General features: G+C 35.4%; 1 protein-coding gene across 1 annotated transcript; it reads left to right on the top strand.

Annotated features, from left to right (window-relative positions):
- Positions 1–13: 13 nt before the first annotated feature.
- On the top strand, positions 14–27,675 carry LOC138708989 (myrosinase 1-like). Its single transcript, XM_069839412.1, has 11 exons — positions 14–195; positions 1,786–1,919; positions 5,362–5,496; positions 7,477–7,599; positions 8,567–8,750; positions 11,244–11,338; positions 13,914–14,061; positions 17,714–17,865; positions 22,174–22,308; positions 24,120–24,226; positions 24,407–27,675. The coding sequence occupies exons 1-11, from the start codon at positions 60–62 to the stop codon at positions 24,537–24,539; spliced, it is 1,482 nt and encodes a 493-aa protein (XP_069695513.1). The 5' UTR covers positions 14–59; the 3' UTR covers positions 24,540–27,675.

The raw sequence follows: 27,675 nt of genomic DNA, 5'->3' as shown, positions 1-27,675 counted from the left end.
CATTATAAGGACTTCCTAAGGAATTCGTCTAGTTTCTAAGTAACAACGAAACTGAGATCATGAGGAATTTGATGTTTTTCTTTACTTCAGTGTTGCAGGCGGTGTATGGAGCAAAGAATTATGCTTTCCCTGAAGATTTCATATTTGGAGCTGCAACCGCGTCTTACCAAATAGAGGGAGCTTGGAACTACGGTGGTAAGTATGTGAGAACTTTAGACGTGCAACGCCTGTATTCCACTCACACAGATAGAAAAAATGAAAGGATTTTGTGCAACGCTTTAAATCCAATGCTTATGTGATATCTGGTAAACTGAAAAAAGTGAACGAGCCATTTCTATACACAAGACAAGTCCGCATAATATACTGTTTGAAGTCATGTAACTATGCAGATGGACGGGGACAACAGAATACATTTAAGTTAATAAAAGAAACAATCATACGTCTTTAAATTAAGTGCGTGGTTAAATAGAAAATTAAGCTGAAAATCTGAGCAGTTTGGCAACAGCGCACCTACGAATACACACACAAACTCAGGTCTGAATAGCAGCATTCCGCCCCTTAGTCGCTTCAGCAGTGTTGCCAGTAGTGTAGCTGGACTTCCTAATGGTAAGAAATAACGATACGTATTAATCTTGTAATTTAATTTGCAAGAAAACCGTTCATTTTATTTAAAAACTGAAAAGGAATAAATCATTCCTTGTGAGTTTCTCTAATAATGAAACTTATCGAGCAAAACAGTGTTAACATTTAGAAAAAAAAAAAAAAAAATTCTTAGAAAAGTATTCATTTGGGACAAATAATAATTCAAATTTTACTGCTAAGTTGAGTTGTCCGGTGCTATAGCCGCGTGGTTTAAAGTGCCATGCCTTGGACTTAGAGCTAGTTCGAATCCTCATGAGCGAAGGAATTTTCTCATAAAATTTCGACTAGTATAAGGGACAGCCTCCAGATATGGACGGTAGCTGCGAATGTATTGAATAAGCAGTCGTGGACAGCCGATAAGGGGTGGTCCTCGAGCTTGGGGGTTGGGCGAAAGGCTAACAACCCATCGCCGTAAAAAAAATAGCTTGTTACGAATCTATACAATAAGCCTCGGAATGGCATTAAATCGAGACGTTTGAGATGGGAAGGGCATGTAGCACGTATGGGCGAATCCAGAAATGCATATAGAGTGTTAGTTGGGAGGCCGGAGGGAAAAATACCTTTGGGGAGGCCGAGACGTAGATGGGAGGATAATATTAAAATGGATTTGAGGGAGGTGGGATATGATGACAGAGACTGGATTAATCTTGCACAGGTTAGAGACCGACGGCGGGCTTAAGTGAGAGCGGCAATGAAACTCCGGGTTCCTTAAAAGCCACTTATAAGTAAGTAAGTATATGGGACCGGTGCCCATCAAGTTCTTCGTGAACTTGGGGAGCTAGAGTAAGTAGTAGTAGTAGTAGTACGTTTATTTTGCCTGGCAGAGTTAAGGCCATGAGGCCTTCTCTTCCACTCAACCACTCAAGGGAATCCGAAGTTAAAAGCCAGCTATAACGGCTTGGAGAATCGTCTTGCTAATCACACGTTACTCCCGTACTGGTTGGATGAAGTTGAGTAATGTAGACACGAGGCCAGCAGTCGGCTTGTAAACCATGGTCCTCTATGAGCTGACGCGCGCAACGGATTTCTTTTGTTATTGGTTTGAATTACGATAACGTATGGAATATTTCTTTAGTGTTATTTTTCCTTTTACAGAGTAACTGTATTAATAGATACATGAATAATATTATAAATTATTTTCAGGAAAAGGTCCGAATATCTGGGACACAACAACCCACAAACACCCAGAATTTATAAAAGACGGGTCGAATGGAGACGTTGCAGCTAATTCCTACTTTAAATATAAAGAAGATGTTCAATTACTGAAACAAATTGGGGTAAGTATCAGCATTTAGATTTAAAAGGCCTTTCTTTCAGTCGATAGATAATTTATGATATGTTTTTATGAATGTTCAGGAATATTTAATTGTAACTATACAATTCTTTTATGCCATCCTAGCATTATAAACTGGTTGTTATTACATACAATATTGTGCGTACTCGGTTTATTATGGCACGCGTGCCAATAATAGCAAAGACATATTCGCTATGACGTAATACCGGAACGCTTGGATGGGGATGCATGCAACTCGTCTAGCTATCTTGCTTATGGCTTCTACGCGCCACGTAACAAGGAATGAAATGCAAGACAGAAGCTAGGCCTAAGTATAATTTATTTCCAATCTTTAACAATTTTGTTTCACTTTTGTAATATCACATAAAACTTTATTAACAAAATAAAGAAACAGTTGTAACATAAAATTTGATACCTAAGGTTAACTAGAGTTTGTAATAACTGCAAGGTCATCCAGGGGCAACTAATCTATACGATCAATACGAACATATCAACACTTATGTCAGTTATGGATGTCGAATTATTTCATAATTTATTTCCTAAAATTTATAATGCTAAGATGCCATAAAGTGTTGTATCCAACTCGTGGATAATATTATTATGACACTTGTGAAAATTGTCGCACGAACGATAATGAGTGCAACAAACATTCAATCATGCCATAATCATCAAGATCAGTGTGTAACGTTCCACTGTTACCCTATCTTCTCTTCAGTTTCCTCTTTTTATTTTAGTGAGCTCTGTTTTCCTTCCTCTATCTCTATGCCCCCTTTTTCTCTTTCCCTCTTTACCACGCTATTGCCTTAGGTCGTGTTCGGCGAGCAGCGGTCTTGGAGAGAGATTTTTCACTTAAGAACTCGTACAGGTCCCAACAACTTTTAATCCAGAGTTTGGTCCTGAACAAACGAGTTTTGCCCAAACAGTTTTCGGAATCTTTTGCTGATGAACATTTCTGAATTTTAAGATGGACCAATTTTACGTGACTCTTCGGAGTATTAATTTATTCACAGTTTTCTGCCCAAGGACAGGTATTTCAATACAAATCCAGAATTTTCCAATCTTTCCTATTTTTTGCCTTCCTCTTAATTTCCGCATTGATACGATCCATATAATATCTCAATGTTGTCTATCTTCTGATATTTTCTTCTGCCCCAAATTTTTCTCCCGTTTATCTTTTCTTCCAGTTTATCCTTTTTGGAGTATGATACATTTATTTTATCTTAGGTCCAAACTTAAAGCACATTATCTCTCTCTCACACATAAACATAGGTACATATGTATGTGTGTGTGTGTGTATATATATATATATATATATATATATATATATATTTCCAGAACCTCTGACTGAGATTCTGGCTGATATGTACATCTATTATCAAACAATGCATCTCGCTTGACTATAATTATGTGTCAGAGGAAGAAAAATAGGCCTATTGTTTGTATACATCTGAAGTCTGCTTAGTGTAGTATCGTTTCAGGCGGTTTTGGTCTCTCCTTTTAGGTCGCAAATCTTTTCTGTCATACGACTTTTCGCCTAATAAGACATTTCGGTCAATACTGCATTACATTGCATCGATACTCGGATAATGCGATGTTTCGATATCACGGACATAATGATCACCAAGTTTTGTTGACTGTATCGTAGCAGTATCCATTATTCGATTGTTGATTGTTGTCTGTATCCTAGCGGACCAAAAAGTTCTGAGTTATAACAAAATTAATATAGAGAAAATTTCCAAATAATTCAGTCCACGAAGAATAAACCAATGCTTATATTAAATTAATTCTGTTACCAATTTCACACGTGCAACAAACAGAAAATCCGTCGTTACTGGCGTTGTGAGGACGGGGAAACATGTACAGCAAAATGTACAGCATAGAAATATTCGTTGATGGAACAGGGAAACACAGTCATCCTTCGGGAATGAACATTGAATAAACTGGTACCACAAAAATAAAATGCAGTAAAACAAGTTTTTCTTTTCATTCTGACCGAAAAAAGTCGCCGCAATGAAGGGAGAAAGGAACTGGCCACTCTACCACATGATCTCATATCCTAGTTGTCTCATAAGTGGTGCTTTGTTGGTATCACTTTGAGATTCATACCTGTCTTCGGACAGTTGACTAAACAAAACAAGTATTTTCAATAATACTCCTATACTCTTATTATATTAACTATTGTTACTTACTTACTTACTTATTGGCTTTTAAGGAACCCGGAGGTTCATTGCCGCCCTCACATAAGCCCGCCATTGGTCCCTATCCTGAGCAAGATTAATCCAGTCTCTATCATCATATCCCACCTCCCTCAAATCCATTTTAATATTATCTTCCCATCTACGTCTCGGCCTCCCCAAAGGTCTTTTCCCCTCTGGCCTCCCAACTAACACTCTATATGCATTTCTGGATTCGTCCATACGTGCTACATGCCCTGCCCATCTCAAACGTCTGGATTTAATGTTCCTAATTATGTCAGGTGAAGAATACAATGCGTGCAGCTCTGCGTTGTGTAACTTTCTCCATTCTCCTGTAACTTCATCCCTTTTAGCCCCAAATATTTTCCTAAGCACCTTATTCTCAAACACCCTTAACCTATGTTCCTCTCTCAAAGTGAGAGTCCAAGTTTCACAGCCATACAGAACAACCGGTAATATAACTGTTTTATAAATTCTAACTCAGATTTTTTGACAGCAGACTAGATGACAAAAGCTTCTCAACCGAATGATAATAACACGTATCTCCAATATTTATTCTGCGTTTAATTTCCTCCGAGTGTCATTTATATTTGTTACTGTTGCTCCAAGATATTTGAATTTTTCCACCTCTTCGAAGTATAAATCTCCAACTTTTATAGTTCCATTTCGTGCAATATTTTGATCACGAGACATCATATACTTAGTCTTTTCGGGATTTACTTCCAACCCTATCTCTTTACTTGCTTCAAGTAGAATTTCCGCGTTTTCCCTAACCGTTTGTGGATTTTCTCCTAACATATTCACGTCATCCGCATATAGAAGAAGCTGATGTAACCCGTTCAATTTCAAACTTATTGTTAGGTTTCGTAATAAGCTGTTTTTTTACGGTGATGGATTGTTAGCCCTTCGCCCAACCCCCAAGCTGGAGGACCACCCCTTATCGGCTGTCCACGACTGCTTATTCAATATATTCGCAGCTACCCTCCATATATTAACTATTGTGCGAATATTAAATCAATATTGTTTCTTCGTTCACTTTAAGAAATAATTTATATCATCACTCAGTTTCTTTAAGAAGGAGTACTCGCCTCAACTATAACTTAACTATTAGAACTAGAATGTTGTTACTATTGATATTAAAATTACTGCTTTGCCCCTTCATTAGTAACCGTGTAATAACAGATGAATACTTTCTTGTCTATACTAAAGGGAAATTATATACTGTTACAGGCTAACGTCTACCGTTTTTCTATCTCGTGGGCACGGATTCTACCAGATGGACACATAAACAAGGTTAACCAGGAAGGAATCGACTACTACAATAATCTTATTAACGAGCTCATTAAAAATGGAATCGAACCAGTGGTATGTGTTACTTATTCGTGATTATGCATATTTTTGAAGGGATTTTTATATTCATATTCAATAACTAAAAACCTAAGAGGCTGAATAAAATGAACCCTGCCGAGTAAAGTTTGTAGCTGGTTTATATGACATCCCAACGCTTGATCCATACTTCAGGAGCGCACCAAGGAGACTCCATGGAGCAACTTTTTATAGGAACCAATATCCGACTCGGCCTGGCTGACTATCATATACTACATGAATCAGGTGTTTCGTGGATCGTGTCAGCTGCAGCAAGTATTCCGGCCAATAGCTCGGCTGGATCATAAACAGCCATTTAATATACAAGACTTTCACATGGCCTCAACAGAAATAGTGCAGGAGTGTTAAGTTTGAGGATGGGGTGGTCAATGCAATCGTCCACCTCTTCCTATCAACAGTCAGGGAAAATACGATCCTGTCACGCTGCAATACTAAAGTATGACGGCGCTTCATCGTGCTGCATGATGAGTACTTTCAGCCCAAATATGACTGTTTCGATAGCTGAACTAGCTATCACTGCAATGTCTGCGAAAAATACAAGCTCCAGTGTTCCAGTTCGGGTCTGTTGTGGACATCCATGTGATATTATGGATGAGAGAACCTGTTTTGCCTGGTCTCAAATATTTTGCGAACTGAATGTCGTCAATTGCAAAATCCTTCTTGTTCAATTGACTAATTACAAACTGAAAAAAAGTTGTACTAGATCCCTTCAATACTCTCCCTAAATTGAATCGCTCCTTTCCAAAAGGGCTTCAGTCCACTTTTTGGCAAAACGAGTTTTTCGTTGAAATTTGCAGTTTTGGAGTCGGCGCATCATTTTACAACAAAAGAGCGTCAGTCCAGTTGATACTTATGTGTGTACTGTAGTTGTAGGAATGTTGTTCATTTACAAATGGACATCAGTCCTGGACTGTGGGCCGTTTGGAAAAAAAACTGTTGCCTGCCATGGTTTATGTATGAGATTGGATTGATTATTATAATCGAAATATATATAATGATTTGTACCGTAATGTTCTGTTGGTAGTACTTTGACTGTAGTATCGTTGTTGAAGACATTTCTGGTTCATTTTTTAAGTAAAAATGGGTCAAGATAATGCTTCAAGAAAGAGGAAAGTGAATACTGTAAATTAAAAGCAGAACAGAAACTTTAGCAGGATTGAGAGAGCTTTAAAACAAGAAGATCCGAACACATGTAATTTTTCGTTTAGGAAAGGAATTTTACAATATTGCATTTATTCGGATCAAATTTCTGCACATTTAAAGGACAAAACTAAAATTCTTTCAATCATCTGTTATCATAATACTGGATGTCTCTTAAATTGACTTAGCATATTGGGAATTAAGTCAATTGCTTTCCCAAAACAGCAATGAAATGTTTCATATAAAACAATTTTTATGTCGAAAAGTAAGCAAAAACGAGTAAAATTGTAGTAAACTCTTTTGTTTCAAATATCTCAAAGAATAACCCAATGAAATTAATGATATTATTTACGCTTCACCGTGTATATATATATATATTTTTCCAAATGGGCTTAAGTCCAGGATTTTCAAAACTTATAACATAAGCAGAAAATAATTTTTGATTGTCATTTCTATGTTATTATCACGTCATCTATGGTATCACAATGCTAATAAAGTCATTTATTGAGTATGAGCAACACAGAACAGTTTTCTTTTCAGCTTTTCTCAAATTTAATATTTTTGTACTATGTCCCTTCTGGAACGAAGCGATTCAATTAAGGTGAAAACTTCTGAGACACACAATATATGCCACAATTTATGCGTAACCATACATGCGATGAGGCTAAATTTATTACGCTTTTCTTTCTATTAGTTTGTAGTTAGTTAATTGAACTCATTGTTAAGTTCTTATTACGTTACTGAGTTAGAAAAAAAAATATATATATGTATTTCAAATTTAAAGTAATGTAACAATTAAATAATTTCTTTACACTTCAGGTAACAATCTTCCACTGGGATTTGCCTCAAACTCTACAAGACTTGGGAGGAATGCCCAATAAGTTCATGACGGATATTTTTGTGGATTATGCAAGAGTTCTCTTCGCTCATTATGGAGACAGGGTGAGATATTTTGAGATTAAAAAAGTTCTTACAATTAATTTGATGATCTTGGAAATAGCATCGTTTCAAACATATTCATATTAAAACAGTTTATGAAAGAAACATCTCAGCGAAATCGAAATATAATTACTTCCTAAATAAATATTGTTACTTCTATTTTACTTTATACTTAAATATTTACTTGACATATAATATGACTAACAGTTTCGAAATATGTATATTCATTATGAAATTTGGGAGAACGTGAATGACACAATATACTTTACTCATATATATTTTTTCTCTGCGTTTGTCTGAACCTAAATGTAAAACCAATGCAGCTTTTTATCATAGCATGAGTTAAGGTCCAAGATTATTAAACAAATTTTATTCTAATATTATTTTAACCACGAATCCTTTCCAAATTAATAAAAAAAAATAAAAAAAATTGTATTGGATTTATGGTTTGGGTTTAAATATATTAAACACTTTTTAATCTGTATTCACTCTCAATTTTAATTTTATTTTTGTCTGTACTGGAATTCCCTCCTGAGCACGGGTCATACTCATTCACGAGTGGGCTAGTTTATCTTACATTTTATTAACTTGTATTCATTTCAAACTTACTAGCAATAAAATAAATAAGTAAATAAATAATAATAATAATAATAATAATAATAATAATAATATACTCGTAGTAATAGGTTACATATTAGAGGAGATATCAGTGACATATAGAATCATACTCTTCGTCACCAATGCTACGTAATTATATCTAAATTAAATAACATTAAAATGGAATAATAATAGCCTAAAATATAATTATTATTGTTTGTCAAAAGTACCTACTGTATATGTTATCTAAAAAACCAATGCAGACAGCGGAGTCAACATCTAAGGTTTATACAGATGGAAGCTTAATAATATATTAGCGACGTCATTTCTAATTCATACTCATAACTTAAGATAAGTTATACCATATTTCCAGGTGAAATGGTGGATTACTTTCAACGAGCCGGCTATATTCTCTACAGGCTACACCACGGATAAAGGTTTCGCTCCAAGCGTAAATACACCTGGAATAGGCGATTATTTATCAATCCACAATATACTCTTAGCTCATGCTAAGACCTACCATATGTACAACCAAGAATTCAGGCCGAAACAGCAAGGTGAGGTAATCAACTGTTTAACAAATTAATTCTATGAATATTAAAATCAAATAAGCTATAAAAATCTTATCTAATTATCGATTTAAAATGTGAAACTTCAACTGTATCTACCCACCCATGTTCGCAATAATTTGTGTATTTGTTAAAAATAAAAGCCATAAGAATGTTGGGAGTAGACTGTGGGCTCTTGCGGAGCTCAGTAGAGTTTTAGGTACTGTAATGTATGCAAACAAAATTCTCAGTCAATAACTTTATCTAGCAAATACGAGTACATTGCTAAACATTTTTCTAATTCTTCACTGACAAGCGCAGAATGGCTTATCCTTTCGAGTGCCGGAACCAGAATGGATCCTTGCGCGCTCTGGTATGCGGTAGTATGTGAACATTGTCCAAGTCCGATAGATGGCCTGAGTGCCATTCGTGAATCTGATGGTGACAGGTGGGCCATCCTGCCTCATTCTTGCCAGAGGCAGTTCCCATCCTCGGGGAAGTACCTAATAAGCCCCCAGCTCTTCCTAAATGAGAAGCTGAAATGATATAGGGAAACGGGAGTACCCTGAGGAAAACACTCTACAATATCTGCTTTATTCACCACGGCCTTGTCGGGGATTGAACTCGGTTCGTCTGTATGGAACACCGGCGCGCCAGCAGTTGAGCCACAAACGCTGCACTCGCAGAATGACAGATTTCTACTTGTGAACACATTGCTATAGCTACCAGTACGAAACAGTGCAAGAGTGTGTATATATTTGTTTCCATTCGAAGATGTAAACGTGTGAATGTCAAATGAGTGGTGCCCTCCCATCATTTCCATCACACGCTGTATCTTCTTCACTGTTTACTTTTTCATTGTACGTAGAGAGAACATCCTCATGTTGCAAAAATAGGTTTATAGATAGTTGCAGGAATATACGTTCTCAATATCACTAATATAGAAAAAGTGATTTGTTCTTGTTGCATGTCTGCGAACATATTCCACATACGTATTTCTCCAAAACTACTGAGCGGATATTGTTCATATTCAGATCTTCGGGAATGAGACACATGAAATATAAGTCTATGAACCTAATATTCTTCAGAAGCGTCGCGTGGAAGAATTGTGTGTTGCAGTATCCTAACTCATACCGTTATCGGGGAAGGAGTTCATTGTATCTTGAGAGAGGTTTCCTAAATAATAATAATAATAATAATAATAATAATAATAATAATAATAAACCATGGAAAAAAGCAAAACGGCACTTAAAATCTGTAATAGAATATTACAATACAAGGGTGGGAAATGCTTTTTACAAACTCGAGGAAATGTTTGAAAAACTCGCTCTGCTCGTTTTTCAATTTCAGAAATGTTGTATTGCACTTCACAAATATGTATTGTAAAGTTTTGCGCGATCATAATTTTAAATTGCAAATACAATATATTTCGCATTGAAAATTTAGAGCAATATTATACCAAATTCTTCGCAAAACTGCACTGTAACGGTAACAAAGTAACAATAAGTACATTGTAATGGATCTATTTGAGTATAATTTTATATGGTTTCCCTAGCAACAAATTTCTTTCTGGGAATTGTAACTTTTAAGGCCTAACAACAATAGCTATAATTACTACAAAAATCACGATCGTGCAAGAAAATAGTTTAAAATCACCAACATTTGTTTTACATCCACTTGTAGATACTTGAATTAAACTCCCCAATTCTTTTCTAACACGTCAATAACAGAATCTTCGAATTTCGGTTGTTTCTAGAGTTCTTTAAATAAATTTATTTCCAGTTTCAATAGAGAATGGACAGATAGTCTGTTTTGAGAATGAGTGTTCCGTACATGTATGTCAATGTGAATAATTTGAAATATTTGAATGAATTGTGTTTATTGTTACCCATTTTCGTCTGTTTCCGTAGGCATGTATGCCACACTCTGATACTTTTTAATATAAAATAAATAGGTCTTTGTTTGGGATAAAAATAAGTATGGCTATGAACTCGTAATCTGACTTAATGTTGGAAATTCCTCACAAATGTTGACACATTTAATAAAAGACACTGGCCTAGTTAAATTGGGACTCCGCCTAAAAGTTACACCATTGTATCTCCATTGCAGCATACGATTTCTCTTTACTGGCAACAAATAGAACTGTTTTCTAGATTTATTCTGCAACAGAAAGGTTACTGAAATATAATTTGTACGGTAGAAGAAAAAGATTTCATGCTATTTTTGAAAAAGATTTCTTGGTGTCTTGTAGTTTGTATCGGCAGCTAGGTGTTTGCTTGTAGGACACTTTTCCGTTACATTATTTATGTCAATCTTTCTTCTTAGGTAGTGTCCTAGCGTCGCGTCGTTCAGACTCCATTTTTGGCAACAGTACTGCTTTTCTGTGTAATATCAAGTCGAGAAGAAATATACATACATGGACGTGGTTCATGGCGCCAAGAAAGGAATAAAATTTTTGATTATGTTATCACTGAAAATATGTCTTTATCTTCATTATTACAGGAAAGGTGGGAATAACGCTGAATTGTTCATGGTACGAACCGAAATCGAATTCCACAGAGGATATAGATGCAGCCAACAGAGCGATGCAGTTCTATGTGAGTATTTATTTGATACCGGTACAGCTGTTTTCGTCAATATAGCCAGGCGTCTAGGCTGACCAGATTTTTTATGGTCCAGTAGGCAATTTCAAGAAAAACCATAAACGTTTACCTAGTCACTTTCCGTTGAAATGTTAAAGAAAATACATGTAATTGTAGACACAACGATAGAACTTTGCACATTAAATTTATAGAGTAATATTTTAAAGGTTTGAATTAATGCTTAAACACACATAACTCCTGTATATAGATAATTATAGCTAGTAAGAATTAAATTTCAGTACTGATGCACGCATGGAAGTCTTCCACATGATAGGCCTATTGTACACACTGAATTCTAACACACACATTTTACAAGTACTTGTCTGAAGACTGTATCTTTTTAAGGATCTGTTCATTCCCATACAGCTTCACACTAAGTTCTTCAAATGGAGAATGAAAGTTTTTTTTTTCACTTGTAGACATAACAAAGCTTTAACTGCTTCAACTTTTTTTCAGTCCAGATTCAGTTTACTGTGGAGAAAAGTCTTTCAACTGATGAATTACTGACTGGAAGACACATGATTATTGACACTATTGTGAGAAGATTTTCAAACGGAATTAAATTTTTTTGAAATGTTGAAAAATATCATACCACTTTTCACCTGTTGGTTTGTCACAAAATTTCTCATTTTTGAACTACTTACAATTGGACGCTGCGGAAGTTCTAACACTTCCACGCAACGCGAATGCTAAGATGACCAAAGATAAAGATGCTATGTTCTTCTGAAAGAGTGCAGAATATCTCATACTGTGCTCGCTGGTTCTTCTGTCTGATACTGAGAACCGTTTAGAAATGTGCTTGAATCGCATCAGTTCCATTACGATCCTTAAATATTAATGTGTAAAATTTTATTGAAACAAAATCAGAACTTCTGGGGACAAAACGGGGATATTTGCTCCCCGGGGACAGCAACTCAAAATTGGGAGACTGTCACCGGAAATCGGGAACGTCTGGTCAGCCTACAGGGGTCGTTCGTGAGGTCAGAACTAGGCTAGGACGATGTATTTTCAAACGCATAGCTTAGTTCAGAAAGGAAGTAAATCCAGATTTCCTTGTACCGAAGGCTGCTAGAATAAATAACGTACTTCTCCTCGTCCACATCAAAATTCTCTGCTATAGTTCCTGTCTAATTTGAATGTGGGTGACACGTGGAAACAAATGTAGGCCTATGCATATAATGAAGTGTTACAATTTTAGGATGCAGGAAAACCGGGAGATAAAGCAATTTTAGATGAATTCCACAAGTTTCAAAACATTTCTGTAATCTACGAACTTTGAAAGCCCGCCGTCTGTTTCTGATTTAATGATGCCATAAAACTTTTCTGGACTATCTATGAAGCACCTGACACCTACTGTATTACTTATCAAGTTCAAATTCAATTACTTACCATGTTACAAGAACTTCAGCACCTTGAATTTAATCTCTGAATATAAGTCAGAAATAAAATGACAGTTTCACCAGCGATGTTTATAGCAATGACGCTAGCAATTCACTAGTACACATTAGCTCTTACTATATTATGTGATCACACGTGCAGGAAATTTATGCGAGGGCCTCCTTTGAAAGTAACGTACACGATTATGAACTTCCTCTTCCGTTATCCTCTCATGGAGGAATAATGAATTTTGCTTTCTCAGTGGTTCATCTACACACTACAATTCTTTACCTTATCAGACTAAGTGCAGGAAAATCTTTGTAACTTACTAAAATAGCTAAATACACTGAAAACCAAGCAACCAGCTTATCTAAAACTGCAGAAAAAGTCTATTCACCATATTCTGTAGGTTTGTTGTGAATGTGATACAGAATATGATTGTTCAAAATGATACAGGACGAATACAGCTCTCAAGTTTGACAGAAAACAAGTTCGACATTCTATAATTCGACTGCTTCCGTAGAAGAATTAGACATGCCCCTATACGGACACTAAGAAATGAGTTTGCCTTTTGAATGGGAATTGGTTCTGTGTCTTGTGGTGATACTTTTGTTAAAGGAAAACAGAATATTTTATTGATTAGGATATCCATATTTAATCATTGATTTTAAATTAATGAACTCTTCTTTTTCTATTTGAGAATTTTGCCGTTTGTAAGATGGAACTGTCGAAACCCACTGTGGTATATACTAGAAGCGCATACACAAGTCTCGGGGCGGGCAGGAAATGCAAGTACAGTGATGATGCAAGTTCGTTGATGGATAACCAATAAGAATTTGTATTCATTTCAGCTGCCACACCCACTACCTTTATTGGACTGAACTTTCAATTCTGTTCAGTCGAACTTAGGAGAGTCCACCGTAGTAATTAGATAAAAATAATATTTAAAAATGCACTTTATAAAAGGAAAATATGAAACAGGGAACTTATCCACGAAATTTATAGTTAAAATTAAATACGATTTAATCGATATATACGTTTATATATGGTTTAAGGAAGACTAAACTAAGTTGGATAGTGTATTTATAAGTTAAAGAGCTTTATTATTCGAATGAATACGAACAGTGACTATTCTTGAACTTTATTTGTTCAGCTCGCCTTGTATGCGCATCCTATCTTTAGTAAGGAGGGTGACTATCCTGAGTTTGTCAAGGATCGTATTGAGAACATCAGTCTTTCAGAAGGCTTCCGGAAGTCCCGATTGCCCAAATTCAGCAAAGAAGAGGTCGACCTTGTGAGAGGTGAGTTGCATAAAAAGTTTCGTGGCAATAAAATAACTTATGAAATTGTAAGTATTCACGAAGATTATGGTCAGAAATTATACTATGCACCGGTACTTAAACAAGCCAACGCTTAGGAACTACATACAAGTTTCTTTCTAATGTGTTATTCCTCTTAAATCTGCTTACTACACATAACTCGCCCAGTAGGAAGGCATAACGGATTCATCAGAGTAACTGACCCTTCAGGTCTAGCTATATTGTTCTGAATATATGAATTTATATGCTAGGTCTAGGCGCTAATATCCCGGTGTTCCTTTAAACAATAGGGTAAACTGGGGTCTGTTGGACAATCGGGCACGTTGGACACTCTGTACTTTAACGTGTTACCTCGCCACTTGTGGGCACCACATTCTGCTAGAAGTCAATGACGGAAGTAGCCCCACTCGTGGCTACTTCCGTCATTGACTTCTAGCAGAATGTGGTGCCCATAAGTGGCGAGGTAACACGTTAAAGTACAGAGTGTCCAACAGACCCTAGTTTACCCTAACTATATATGGTTTTTCATTTTAGCAAATCCGGTGTTCCTTGAAACAATAACTGCATACGCTGTTTCACTTTAGTAAATCCGGTGTCCCTTTAAAGAACAACTGCCTACTGTTTTTCACTTTAGCAAATCCGGTGTTCCTGTAAACAACAACTGCATATAGTGCTTTTCACTTCAGCAAATCCGGTGTTCCTTTAAACAACAACTGCCTACGGTTTTTCGCTTTAGCAAATCCGGTGTTTCTGTAAACAACAACTGCATATAGTGTTTTTCATTTTAGCAAAGCCAGTGTTCCTTTAAACAATAACTGCGTACGGTGTTTCACTTTAGAAAATCCGGTGTTCCTTTTTTAAACAATAACAGCATACGGTGTTTCACTTTAGCAAATCCGGTGTTCCTGCAAACAACAACTTCCTAAATTTTTTCACTTTAGCAAATCCGGTGTTCCTGTAAGCAACAACTGCATATAGTGTTTTTCATTTTAGCACAGCCGGTGTTCCTTTAAACAATAACTGCATACGGTGTTTCACTTTAGCAAATCCGGTGTTCCTTTTTTAAACAATAACTGCATACGGTGTTTGATTTGAGCAAAACCGGCGTTCCTTCAAACAATAACTGCATACGGTGTTTAATTTGAGCAAATCCGGTGTTCCTCTTTTTAAACAATAGCAGCATACGGTTTTTCATTTCAGCAAATCCGGTGTTCTATTTTAAGCAATAACTGCATATGGTGTTTCATTTTAAACAATCCGGTGTTCATTTAAACAATAACTGCATAGGTTTTTCATTTTATCAAATCCGCTGTTCCTTTTTTAAACAATAACTGCATACGTTTTTTCATTTTAGCAAATCCGGTGTTAATTTTTTCAAATAATAACTGCATACGGTGTTTGATTTGAGCAAATCCGGTGTTCATTTTTTTTAAACAATAACTGCATACGGTGTTTCATTTTTAGCAAATCCGGTGTTCATTTTTTTAAACAATAACTTCATACGGTGTTTCATTTTTAGCAAATCCGGTGTTCATTTTTTTAAACAATAACTTCATACGATGTTTCATTTTAGCAAATCCGGTGTTCATTTTTTAAACAATATCTGCATACGGTGTTTCATTTTAGTAAATCCGGTGTTCATTTTTTTAAACAATAACTTCATACGGTGTTTCATTTTAGCAAATCCGGTGTTCATTTTTTTAAACAATAACTTCATACGGTGTTTCATTTTAGCAAATCCGGTGTTCATTTTTTTAAACAATAACTTCATACGATGTTTCATTTTAGCAAATCCGGTGTTCATTTTTTAAACAATATCTGCATACGGTGTTTCATTTTAGTAAATCCGGTGTTCATTTTTTTAAACAATAACTTCATACGGTGTTTCATTTTAGCAAATCCGGTGTTCATTTTTTTAAACAATAACTTCATACGGTGTTTCATTTTAGCAAATCCGGTGTTCACTTTTTTAAACAATAACTTCATACAGTGTTTCATTTTAGCAACTCCGGTGTTCATTTTTTTAAACAATAACTTCATACGGTGTTTCATTTTAGCAAATCCGGTGTTCATTTTTTTAAACAATAACTTCATACGGTGTTTCATGTTAGCAAATCCGGTGTTCATTTTTTTAAACAATAACTTCATACAGTGTTTCATTTTAGCAACTCCGGTGTTCATTTTTTTAAACAATAACTTCATACGGTGTTTCATTTTAGCAAATCCGGTGTTCATTTTTTTAAACAATAACTTGATACGGTATTTCATTTTAGCAAATCCGGTGTTCCTTTTTGTAAACAATAACTGCATACGCTATTTCATTTTAGAAAATCCGATGTTCCTTTAATCAATGACTGCATACGGTTTTCCATTTCAGCAAATTCGTGTTTCTTTTTTAAACAGTAACTGCATACGGTTTTTCACTGTAGCAAATCCGGTCTTCCTTTAAACAACAACTGCATACGATGTTCATTTTAGCAAATCCGGTGTTCCTTTAAACAATAACTGCATACGGTTTTTCTTTTTAACAAATTCGGTGTTCCTTTTTTAAACAATAACTGCATACGGTGTTTCATTTTAGAAAATCCGATGTTTATTTAATCAGTAACTTCGTACTATGTTTCATTTTAGCACATCCGGTGTTCCTTTAAACAATAACTGGATACGGTTTTCCTTTTTAGCAAATCGGCGTTCTTTAAACAATCTTCCCTAACTTAAGAGAACAGAATAAGTTAGTATTGTATAGCTATCTTCGGTTCCTGATATTGGAGCAATGGAATGATTTAAGCTGTTAACATCCAAGATAACTTTTTTCAACTCGCAAGCATTCCACATATAAAACAAAAATCTCTTTATGTTACTCGCAACAGTGAACTGTTAGGTCTACTTGAGTACCCGTGTTATTATTAATTTACAATAAATATCAAGCATAGCATTATATAGCGGCCGGGTAGCTCAGAGCAACTCGCTACGGACTAGAAGGTCCCGGATGGTGACGGTATTTTCTCGTTGCCAAACTTCCAGAACGGCCCCGAGATTCACTCAGCCTTCCTTCAAATTGAGTACCGGCTATATCCTCGAGGCAAAAGGCGGTCGGAGCGTGGTGCTGACCACACCACCTCATTCTAATGCCGAACTCAGGAAAGCATGAGATTCCACCGCCATAATCCCAAGTGCCTTCAATGCATGTATAAGGGCTACTATAATAACCAATCCACTCGCTTATTTTAGGCTTCAGGTTTTGATTATGTCAGGTTTTGGTACTGCTGATAATTTTACAATAATTTTTTAGTCCAAAAAATCTGATCTTAACTTAATTATTTAAGCATTGTGCAACGTTATATCCCTTTTCTTAGGTTTCGAAGTCTCACTTTTCAGTTTTCAGATTCAATGGAACTCACATACTTATTTCGCTAGAAGTAACCCAAAACGAATACCGCATTAAAATATTATAAATAGGAACCAAAGGGAAGAAATATGTTAGAATCAAGAAATTAGAACCCTAATTATTAGCAATAATAATGAACAATAATAATCATCTTTGTTGTAATCATATTCCTTAAACCAAAAATCCCAAACTTTGTCTCTTTGTGACAAACTTTGTTGTGTTAAAAATGTTATAAAATTGTTTCAGGAACGTCCGACTTCTTCGGTTTGAACCATTACACAACATACTTCACAACGTCTGGATACGACGGCAATAAATTTCCTTCCTATGAGAATGATATGTGGATCATGAAAATAATGGATGATTTGTGGAAACGTACGGCAGGCAGTACTAGAAGGGTAAATAATTTTTATAAATGAAACATTAAAATATATATATATATATATATATATATATATATATATATATATATAGGAGGCCTATATAGTCGCCACGGTGGACTAGTGGTTTAGAACGCTGGACTCATAATCCTGTTGACCCGGATTCGATCCCCGGCTTACCCCTGATTTATAACTTGTGTTCGGCAAGCTCGTATTCCAGGTAACACAGGGGCTCTTTGGGACACTGCTGTGACATTCCAACAGATCTCCATCATCTCACGTCATTACGGGTGTAGCGTAGACGAGCCTCCTATAACGCAACGACTCTGTCGGTAAATTGATCTACATAACTGGCTTCATATGTGTGAATAATGAACAGTCAATTACAGCCATGAGTTAAAGAGAATCATTTGAATATACAGTATAGGCCTAATGGAAAAACGCTTTCTCATCGATGAGCTTAAGATCAGAGTGCATCATTAGCGGATTTTCACTCCTCGATCAGGATTGAAATGTAGCGATTCCTAGTGGAAATTGTAGTGAATTCAGAAGGTGTTTGAAGCAGGCCTTGTCTGAGTGCTTTAGTTTCTGCTACCAGCATCCAGTTATTCAGGAGTGCCTTTGGTTAAATAATAAAAAAAATCTAGAACGGATTAGAATTCCTCTTCCGGTAGTTGAGTGTTAGAACGCAAGCTTATAATTTAACGTCCTCGCATTACATCCCGACTCTGATGGAAAACATACCCTTTCTCCATTTATTCTCATAGCCGAGGGGACCATATTTTATTGGGACCATTATATCGTTGACTTACTTTTAAAATCTGCTAACTGCATTTGAGGAAACTGTACAAGAGAGCAAAATAACTTCTTATTCTTTTTATATCCCAAATAAATATTTTGCATTCGTTATAAAGAATTAAGTAACAGTGATATAAATTGCACCGATTTGTACGAAGGCAAATCTTCCAAAATGTATTTTATAAATATAGAAGCATTTGGGTGGCACCGGATACAAAATTGTGTTATCCACTTTACATGGATGTAATTGATGACATATGGATTTGATAAAAATTAAAAAAATTGTAAATTTCAATTTATATATTCTTATTGCGCAGTAGACATAAGACAAATTGTATTAGATGCTTCTAATTTCAATTCAGGAATCCGCCCCTGAGCACGAGTTCTACTCTTTCAGGAGCGAGCTAAAGTTTTTGTGTTTATATTATATTTTATGTGGCAATTATTATCAACAGTAATCTCACTAGAGGTTTTGATTTATCTAGAGAAAATCAAAACTCGAACGGGATTTAATTGACTATTACACGATTAGAAGAAAGTATATACAGATTATAAGTAAAAAAGTACTCCAATACAATAAAATATTAATTGACTTACGAAAATAAACCTGTCTTCAAATGTATTATTGCACCATTACGCTAGATGGCAGTTGTGCCAACTATGGAATCTTCATTGAACTCTGTAGATGGTTACTAGTCAAGAAGGCTTTGTTGATTCAGTTTCATTTTTTATTAAAATGCAACATTCCACTTCAATTATCCGAATCCCAGTAATCAACGTCACTTGACAGATGATTTTCAATAAATCTTAATATTAAACAATCTCTGATACGTGACTATCCATAATATCATATAGCAGAAGCTATAACATAACCTAACTAATATACACAAGTGTTAGAAAAGTTTTAATTAACGACGACGACATAAAAAATAAACATGAATAATTTTAAAAGGAATAATTATTGAATGTACAATTTTCAAATTTGAATGTGGTTGGTGGTTCAATTGATGTTATATTGGACGTGTGTGTAATAGAAGTGGAACTCGTTGATTTAGGCCTACATGGTGTATTCAACTTATTCAGGATTTCAGAATGAATAATTTTAAAAGGAATAATTATTAAATGTACAATTTTCAAATTTGAATGTGGTTGGTGGTTCAATTGATGTTATATTGGACGTGTGCGTAATAGAAGTGGAACTCGTTGATTTAGGCCTACATGGTGTATTCAACCTATTCAGGATTTCCGAATGGTGCTCTTCATTTATTTGTAAATCGATTTCAGAAGATGCATAGGTATGATCAGTGATTTTTATTAATTCTTGTTCTTGAATGCCAATGCGAGTCATATTTGAAACTGCTGTGCATCGACTGGAGTGGTTTGTAATTTTATATATATATATATATATATATATATATATATATATATATATACATTTTTTTTTGACGTCCAGACCAGCGCAGTTTGAAATGTTGGCAAACAAAGAAACAAATGCTAGGGACGCGATAAAATTAAACAAATGCTAGGGACGCGATAAAATTAAAGAAATGCTAGAGACGCGATAAAATTAAACAAATGCTAGGGACGCGATAAAATTGTGCGATAAGCAGCCATGATTGGTTGAAATACGTCCTTTCGTACCGTTTTATTGGTCAAAAGTATATGACGTAGTAAGAGTGTAATAGTCAAAATAAATAAATAAATAAATAAATAAATAAATAAATACATGAATGAATGAATGAATGGATGAATAAATGAATAAATAAATAAATAAATATCATATAGAAGCATTTGCAGACTTACGAGATATTAACAGCAGACGCATTTTTTAAATAAAATATACACAGATTTCGACATTCGAGAAAATTTGGACTTACAGCCATATTCATAGACATTCTATGCGCGGGCTTCCGGTGGATGATCAGTGAACTAACGTTTTTCGTATTCATAAACCAGTGTTAGCGATATGATATGATGTGAATCCTGTACAACTAATCATTCGATAGCCGGGGCTAGTTTAGCACGCTCATAGCGCGGGCTAGAGAAATGTCTAGGCCTACGAATAGCACCCACAGTGTTTTAGAAGTGAGCCACGATGTAGCAACTGATAGTCTCCTAAATTGAAACAACTCATTCCCTTTGTGTTTTCCGTTGTATTCTTCAGGAGGAAAGCAGAAGTAGGGGTAAGTTCTAAAAGAAATAAGCTACGGGACCTAGACCTTACACAATTTCCCCATTTCTTTATTTCAGCACTTTTCAAATGTATGCGTTCACAAATCGCAGTCTTGGCTTTCACTTGATTTCTGGGAACTACTGGACGAACAAAATTCTGTCTGCAATCACTCAGTCTACTCGCTTCCTTTGAATAGAGTATGACGATGCTACACGACTCTTTACGTCTCGGTTAACATCTATGATCCCGCCCTGCGCTGCTCCTTCTGCGGATTCTTGTTTCGATTGCTCTGCGATTTTCTCTTCCTCCTTTTAAAGTAGTATCTAATAGGTTACGCCCATCTTTCTGCTTTTCATATTCAAACATTTTCTAGGTTTCTTCATGAGAACGGCAACACGCGGAGTGAAACGAGAGACCGACCCATTTCGAGTTCACACAATCTCTTTCATGCATCTCCAAATTCCCTTGAAAGGACAAGCGATCACATACTTTAAGTTGTTCGCCCCTCACTAATATTCTCCTTGTCTTTCCTAAAATATTTGTAATAGACAAGGTTTTCTGTTTGCATAATATCATTTCACAAACATTTAATTGCACATTAATATTTGACCTCATTTCATTTTGACATTTCCTCTCATTTCATTCTAAGATATTCCCTCATTTCTTATAATTTCATCTTACCGAAACATATGTGGCACAAGGTGAGCGTACAAGCTTTTATAACACTAGAGGAATATGACAAGCCTGTTATTAAGCTTACTAGAATGTAGGCCTAATGGTGCCAATTATGAAACGTTCATTTGCCGAATCCCAATGATATATTATAGAAGTGTTCTCCTTGCCAGTCTGAACAAAGGATCTTGTGTAATATTTGGATCTGATGACCGCTATGGAACTGCCACAGTTATTTCTGTGGCATGTTCGAAATAAAAATTCACACTTATGAAGTTTAAATTATTATCCTTCCTCCTCTGTTTACAGAACGATTTCCATATGCTCCTTCGCTCACGGACATTACGTTATTTGAAGGGTTCAGAACCACAGTGGGCCAAGCGTCATTTACTAAAATCGTAGAAAATAAGGGTTAAAATGAAATTATTACCATAATTCAATGGAAACATATAGCACGTAATATAAAGTATACACAATAAAACTAAATGATATGTCAATCTTCATTAAACTATGGTATTCACTTAACTTTAACTCTTGCTTTCTCCGTTTTTAATAAATGACGCTTGGCCCACTATGACTCTGAACCCTTCATTTATAGAACTTCAATGCCTTTCAATACTCATCTTGAAAAATTTTTGTTTGTAATAAATGTATTTTGCGATTATGAAAATATTTTCTAACAGGTTGTTCCTTGGGGTCTCCGGAAGCTGCTGAAGTGGATAAAAGAAGAATACGACAACCCACCTATTTTCATAAATGAAAACGGTGTGGCTGACTGGGGAGAAATCAATGACACTTTGAGAATACACTACTACACTGTAAGTATTATTATATGCTTTGTTCTTCTTATAGGCTAAAGGAGGTAAATCAAGAAAATTTACACAGGAGCAATGAAAATGTCTCTGTTTCTAAAAAAGTTTCGATTTCGAATTTTTTCTATGCTTTCCTCAGACATTCACCTTTCAATCATAAAAATTACAGCGCCATTGATTGACTATCTTAGGAGCTACATCGTGATAAATATTACTTTAAGCAGCGGGAAACTAATTTCTCTCTCCCTCTTGCTCCGGTATCGCCGTCTCTATCTCACACGAGACGTCACTCTCTCGGACAGGCAATCTATATTACAACGCCACAGCGATATCTCTGATTGGTTTTCCTCATGCAGGAGATTTGCCCGGAGAATATGTTATTATTCGTTGGATCTGAGTTCGCGGGTTCACACCCAATCAAGGGCGCTTAACGGATGATGAAGTCTTCCTTCCGAAAGAGTAGTAAAGTTGAGAGGCCCGTGTTGTAGACTTAAGCACGTAAAAGAATTCGTCCCTGATAGAATGTGTCGGTCATTTTTGACTCATGATCAATTTGTATGGTGGATAAGCTCTGTAGCTGAAAGCGTCGTCGAATGAAATACTCCCACTACTTTACTACTTGTGTCCATACTACTGTTCCTGCTACTCCACCTCCTACTACTCTCCCTCCTACTACCCCTGCTCTTGCTACTACTCGTAGCCTGCTCATGCCCTTCTCTTGTTGTTACTACTACTACTGCTGCTACTACTACTACCGCTACTGCTACTGCTACTACTACTACTACTACTACTACTACTACTACTACTACTACTACTACTACTACTACTATTGGAGATGAACAACTGTCGAGAAAGCAAGACTAACAGCGCCCGCAAAGCCGAAAACCCGCACGACAATGTTCTATACGTCGCGTCGTTGACGTAGAGACTGCTTGTGAGTGTTTCGAGACGTCGAGATTGATCACTCCCGAAGTCTCGAACGTCAAGCAGCCTTGAATAGCAACAGTTGTTTATACCTGACTGAGCTTTCATCTACTTTGGCAACTGTTATTTATGTATAAACTATCAAGTAGCCTATTTGAAACATCATCTCTACCTTTCAGTGTATAATAATCTGTTCCCCAGTCTTTATTAATTTATAGGCCCTTATTAAAAGGCTAGGAATTTTTTTTCATATGTTTGAGATCAAGTGTGCAATCTCGAGTAAAAAGGTATTAACGTTACGTTTTATGCTTCTTAGAAATGCAAATTTATTTGAGAATTGTTTTTTTTTTTCTATTTATATAACCATAGGTAATACCATATAATAGAACCAGAACATTTTGATAACTAAGATATTGTTCTGGTTTGTCTTTTTGTCTCATTTAAATATTTATGTTATTTATTTCAATGTTACGTTATTCTAAGTTATAAAATCTTTCCACGCCGACCAAATGCTATTTCGAGAATGATGAGTAAGACTCGAAGCGTACGAGATTTACGAGACGAGATTCGAAAGACAAATGCAACGAAACAGCGAGCGACAGCGGCAGTTAGTTTTGTTCATCCCTAACTACTACTACTACTACTACTACTACTACTACTACTACTACTACTGCTACTACTACTAGTACTACTGCTACTACTCACCTTCAAATAATGGTGAACTAATATATGTTTTGGATAGATAACGGAAATCGATGATCTTGATTTGTTTCTAATTCCGGACTTTGAATATATTAGAGCTGTACATCGCTACTATCCTATGGTAACGTAGAACAGTTTTTAATAGAATGCACTTTTGTTATAATTATATACTTCTTTTGTACTTTTTGCAGCACTATATGTACGAGACGCTGAATGCGATAGTTGAACATGAATGCAATGTGATTGGATATTTGGCATGGAGTCTTCTTGACAACTTTGAATGGACGTCAGGCTACACGTGGGTATTTTTGTAGTACAAAAGTGTAAATAATTTTGCTTATTTTTTTCAATTATCAGAATATTAATTGTAGTGTAATTATTATCACATACGAGTATGATTAGAGTAAACTTGAAATTTACAAGAATATTACATGATAAACACTTAAAATAAACTAATGATATCTCATTCTTTCCCCAGTCAAACATTCGGACTATTTAAAGTGGATTTCGACGATCCGGATCGCCCTCGAACCCCCAAGGAATCATCAAAGGTGTTCGCAGAGATCATCAACACAAGAAGGATTCCACAGAGATACCTCACAGATGTTTAGTAAATGAACTTTGTGTAACCTGGTGTGCAATATTAATTTTATAAAGAAGAAGTTTTCTTACTAATTAAAAGTGAATTCCAGCGGTATGTGTGAATATAATTAGGAGCAGTATTAAATAAGGACACAGAAATAGAGTTACACAACAAAGTGGTTTTCAGCAAAGAGAAGTTTTCTGAGTCGCAATGTTGAGTATACCATTATAACTTCTAGAGCAAAGTTGAAGACTGAAAAAGAAACGTTTCTTAACATTAGATACTATACGTAAATATTGTGGAATAACCTAAATAATACTTATACTCGTAAGTAGACTTCGAAGTTGACTTAGACTAAGTAGACTTCTCAATTTTCCCTCCGATCATGAGTTTTACTCATATAGGTGTTATATTTAGCAAATAGAACATAATACTGTTTTATAAATGTTTATCTAAATGTTATGTGTTTATAGTAATGTTATCATTTTATGACAAATTTATTTCCATGATTCATACTTCACAATTACTTCCTTTGTGTCATTTCTTTTAATTACAAATGCCGTTTGTTCTGATGATGATGATGATGATGATAATAATAATAATAATAATAATAATAATAATAATAATATACTGAAACTTGTTTAAAATATCCTTTTAAACATCATTTCTTTGTATAACTCTTTATAGGCCTAAGAAAGTGTTGTGTTTCTACCCCTGAGAGACGATAATAGAACGTATTCTGGCCAATATAATACAATATGTACGTCTGTCTTTCAGGCGAACGTTTATTTATTTGACCTATATTGAAAAATCTCCCATTGATATGGTGTGTGTATGATGGAAGTGGACTACCTTGCCAGCTGCTATGTAAGTTAAACGTTGCTTTATCCTGTGTGCAAGTAACTTCAGAGTTTATGTGCCTCAACTTCGAAGTCTACTTATAAGATATGAAAAATATTTGGAAAATAGCGTAAAGCCACCGGCATAGCTCAACGACTGAGAGCTTCCCTGCCGATCCGGAGTTGCACTCGGGTGTAGGTTCGATTCCCGCTTGGGCAAATTATCTGGTTCGGTTTTTTCCGAGATTTTCCCAAACGTAAAGGCGAATGACAGGTAATCTATGTAGAATCTTCGGCCTCATCTCGCCAAATACCATCTCGCTATGACCATCCCATCGACGCTAAATAACTCAGTAGTTGATACAGCGTCGTTAAGTAGGCCTAACAAACTGAAAAAATAACGTAACATGTTTAGTTCTATTAGTATTTGATTAATATTTCTACTTGTCACTAACGAAGGCATACTTTCTTTATGTTATAATGGAGACAGATATGTGTAACTTAAAAGTCACGATTTAACTTTATCAATACCCATTATGAACTTTGTCTTGTGCTGTCATTGAATACTTCCAAGAATTTCCCACCATATCTGTCAATAGAAATCTAATATAATACCGTATCTTTAGAAGGTGGAAGGCAGAGTAGTTAGGACTGATTAAATTCAATGTACAGACCTAATGAATGAAAATTTTGAAACATTATGGATAGATTCGTCAGACACATGTTCCAACAGTTTGAAAAAAGGCTACGTAAATGGAGATTTTAAATTATTTTGGAAGCCTTACCGTGCCTTACAGTTCGTATTAGCAGCTAAAATTTTACTTACACGACGTAGGCCTACATAACCGTGAACGACTTTTCATTTAAACTTTGTGACTTTTCAATGGGGATTTGAACCTGATGGGTGTAGAAAGTTTCTTTGTAAGTATGAAGTAAGATTTTCACCGTGATAAAAATTACACTATATTTTATCATACACGTAGAAACTTCCAACGTTTCGGAGTCACATATAGGCGGCACCAGTATCAGGGAAGGCTAGGAAAGGAACACCTGCCTGCTGAATCTATTGTCGAGAAGAGTTCCCCAGTTTTGCACTTTTTCAAAGATGTAGACACATCTGATGTTTCTGAGCACCGTCACTGGGAGAGACAAGGAAAAGGGAACTTAAACCACAGTCTAGTATATACAATCACGAAGCGTGAGTTATGAGGGTGCTAGGAACAATAGACTGTGCAGGTACTATTTCGCATTGTCTGTAATGAGGCGATATTAGCGATCCTAGTGGTTAACAACTATCTATGGATGCATATTTACTACAATTGAGCTTCGTGACTGTATATACTAGACTGTGCTTAATCTGTTATATTTTTTTACCAAGAGCAAAGGCCGTCAGCAAGGAGATAGTTTGGAGTTTGATTACCTAGTTGGGAATAAATTAGCTAGTTAAGGAGTGAAATAGTGAAATATTTTTTATTATAATAGGCCTATACAGGAATCCTATTTTTTGGTAACAGCGATATCCGCAAAATTTCTTGTTATGCTTGTATTTATGCTTCTTGATATGCAACTTGCAAAAATATATCATTTCTAACAAACTTGTAAGGAAGGAATATCGCGAAATAAAAATTATGAGAGACTTATCACAAAATAAAAAATAAATGTATGTAATAACGACACAAATTTCCCCCCATTTATTTGTTTGAAGTATTAATTTATATTTAAATGCCATGAGTAAAGTGCATTAATCAAGGTATCTTGACATAATAATGTCACTCCGTCGTGCTCGGTCGTTGAAAGTATTGTGCTACGTTCTTTGGTTAGTGGAAATCCACTGCTTCCAGTGTAATAAAGTTATTGAGTAATAGTAAAGGTGAAAGAAATGTAAGTTTATAAAATATTAATTCGTGTATTGTGTATAGAATTATGAAGTAATTAATGAAATTGAATCTTATATGAGTAATACAAACTCAGATTCCAACTTCAGGTAAGCAGTGGATCTGTAATAAACGTTACATGAAAATGTTTTTGAAAATATAACAGAATATTTCGTGATTATTTGCAGTTACTAATTAAAGTAATTAAAGCTCAAATTTACACATGGTGATTACTTGTTTATTATTTATATTTTAGGTGTTCATTAATTCACTGCGAATTGAATATTTATAAACTTGAAATATCCATCGCTCTGGAGTCTTTTCATAGTACAGCTATATACCAATTTATTTTACCATAAAACTGGGTTCCTATTGTTGTACAATACTGTAGGTCTGCATGCCATTTGAAATTGTGATATTGTAATTAATAAATAATTTATTATAGCCTAAA

Source organism: Periplaneta americana, chromosome 11 (assembly GCF_040183065.1).
Source record: "Periplaneta americana isolate PAMFEO1 chromosome 11, P.americana_PAMFEO1_priV1, whole genome shotgun sequence".
Taxonomy (NCBI): Eukaryota; Metazoa; Arthropoda; class Insecta; order Blattodea; family Blattidae; genus Periplaneta; species Periplaneta americana.
Note: the sequence above shows the minus strand (reverse complement) of the source record. Positions and strands in the feature narration are given on the sequence as shown.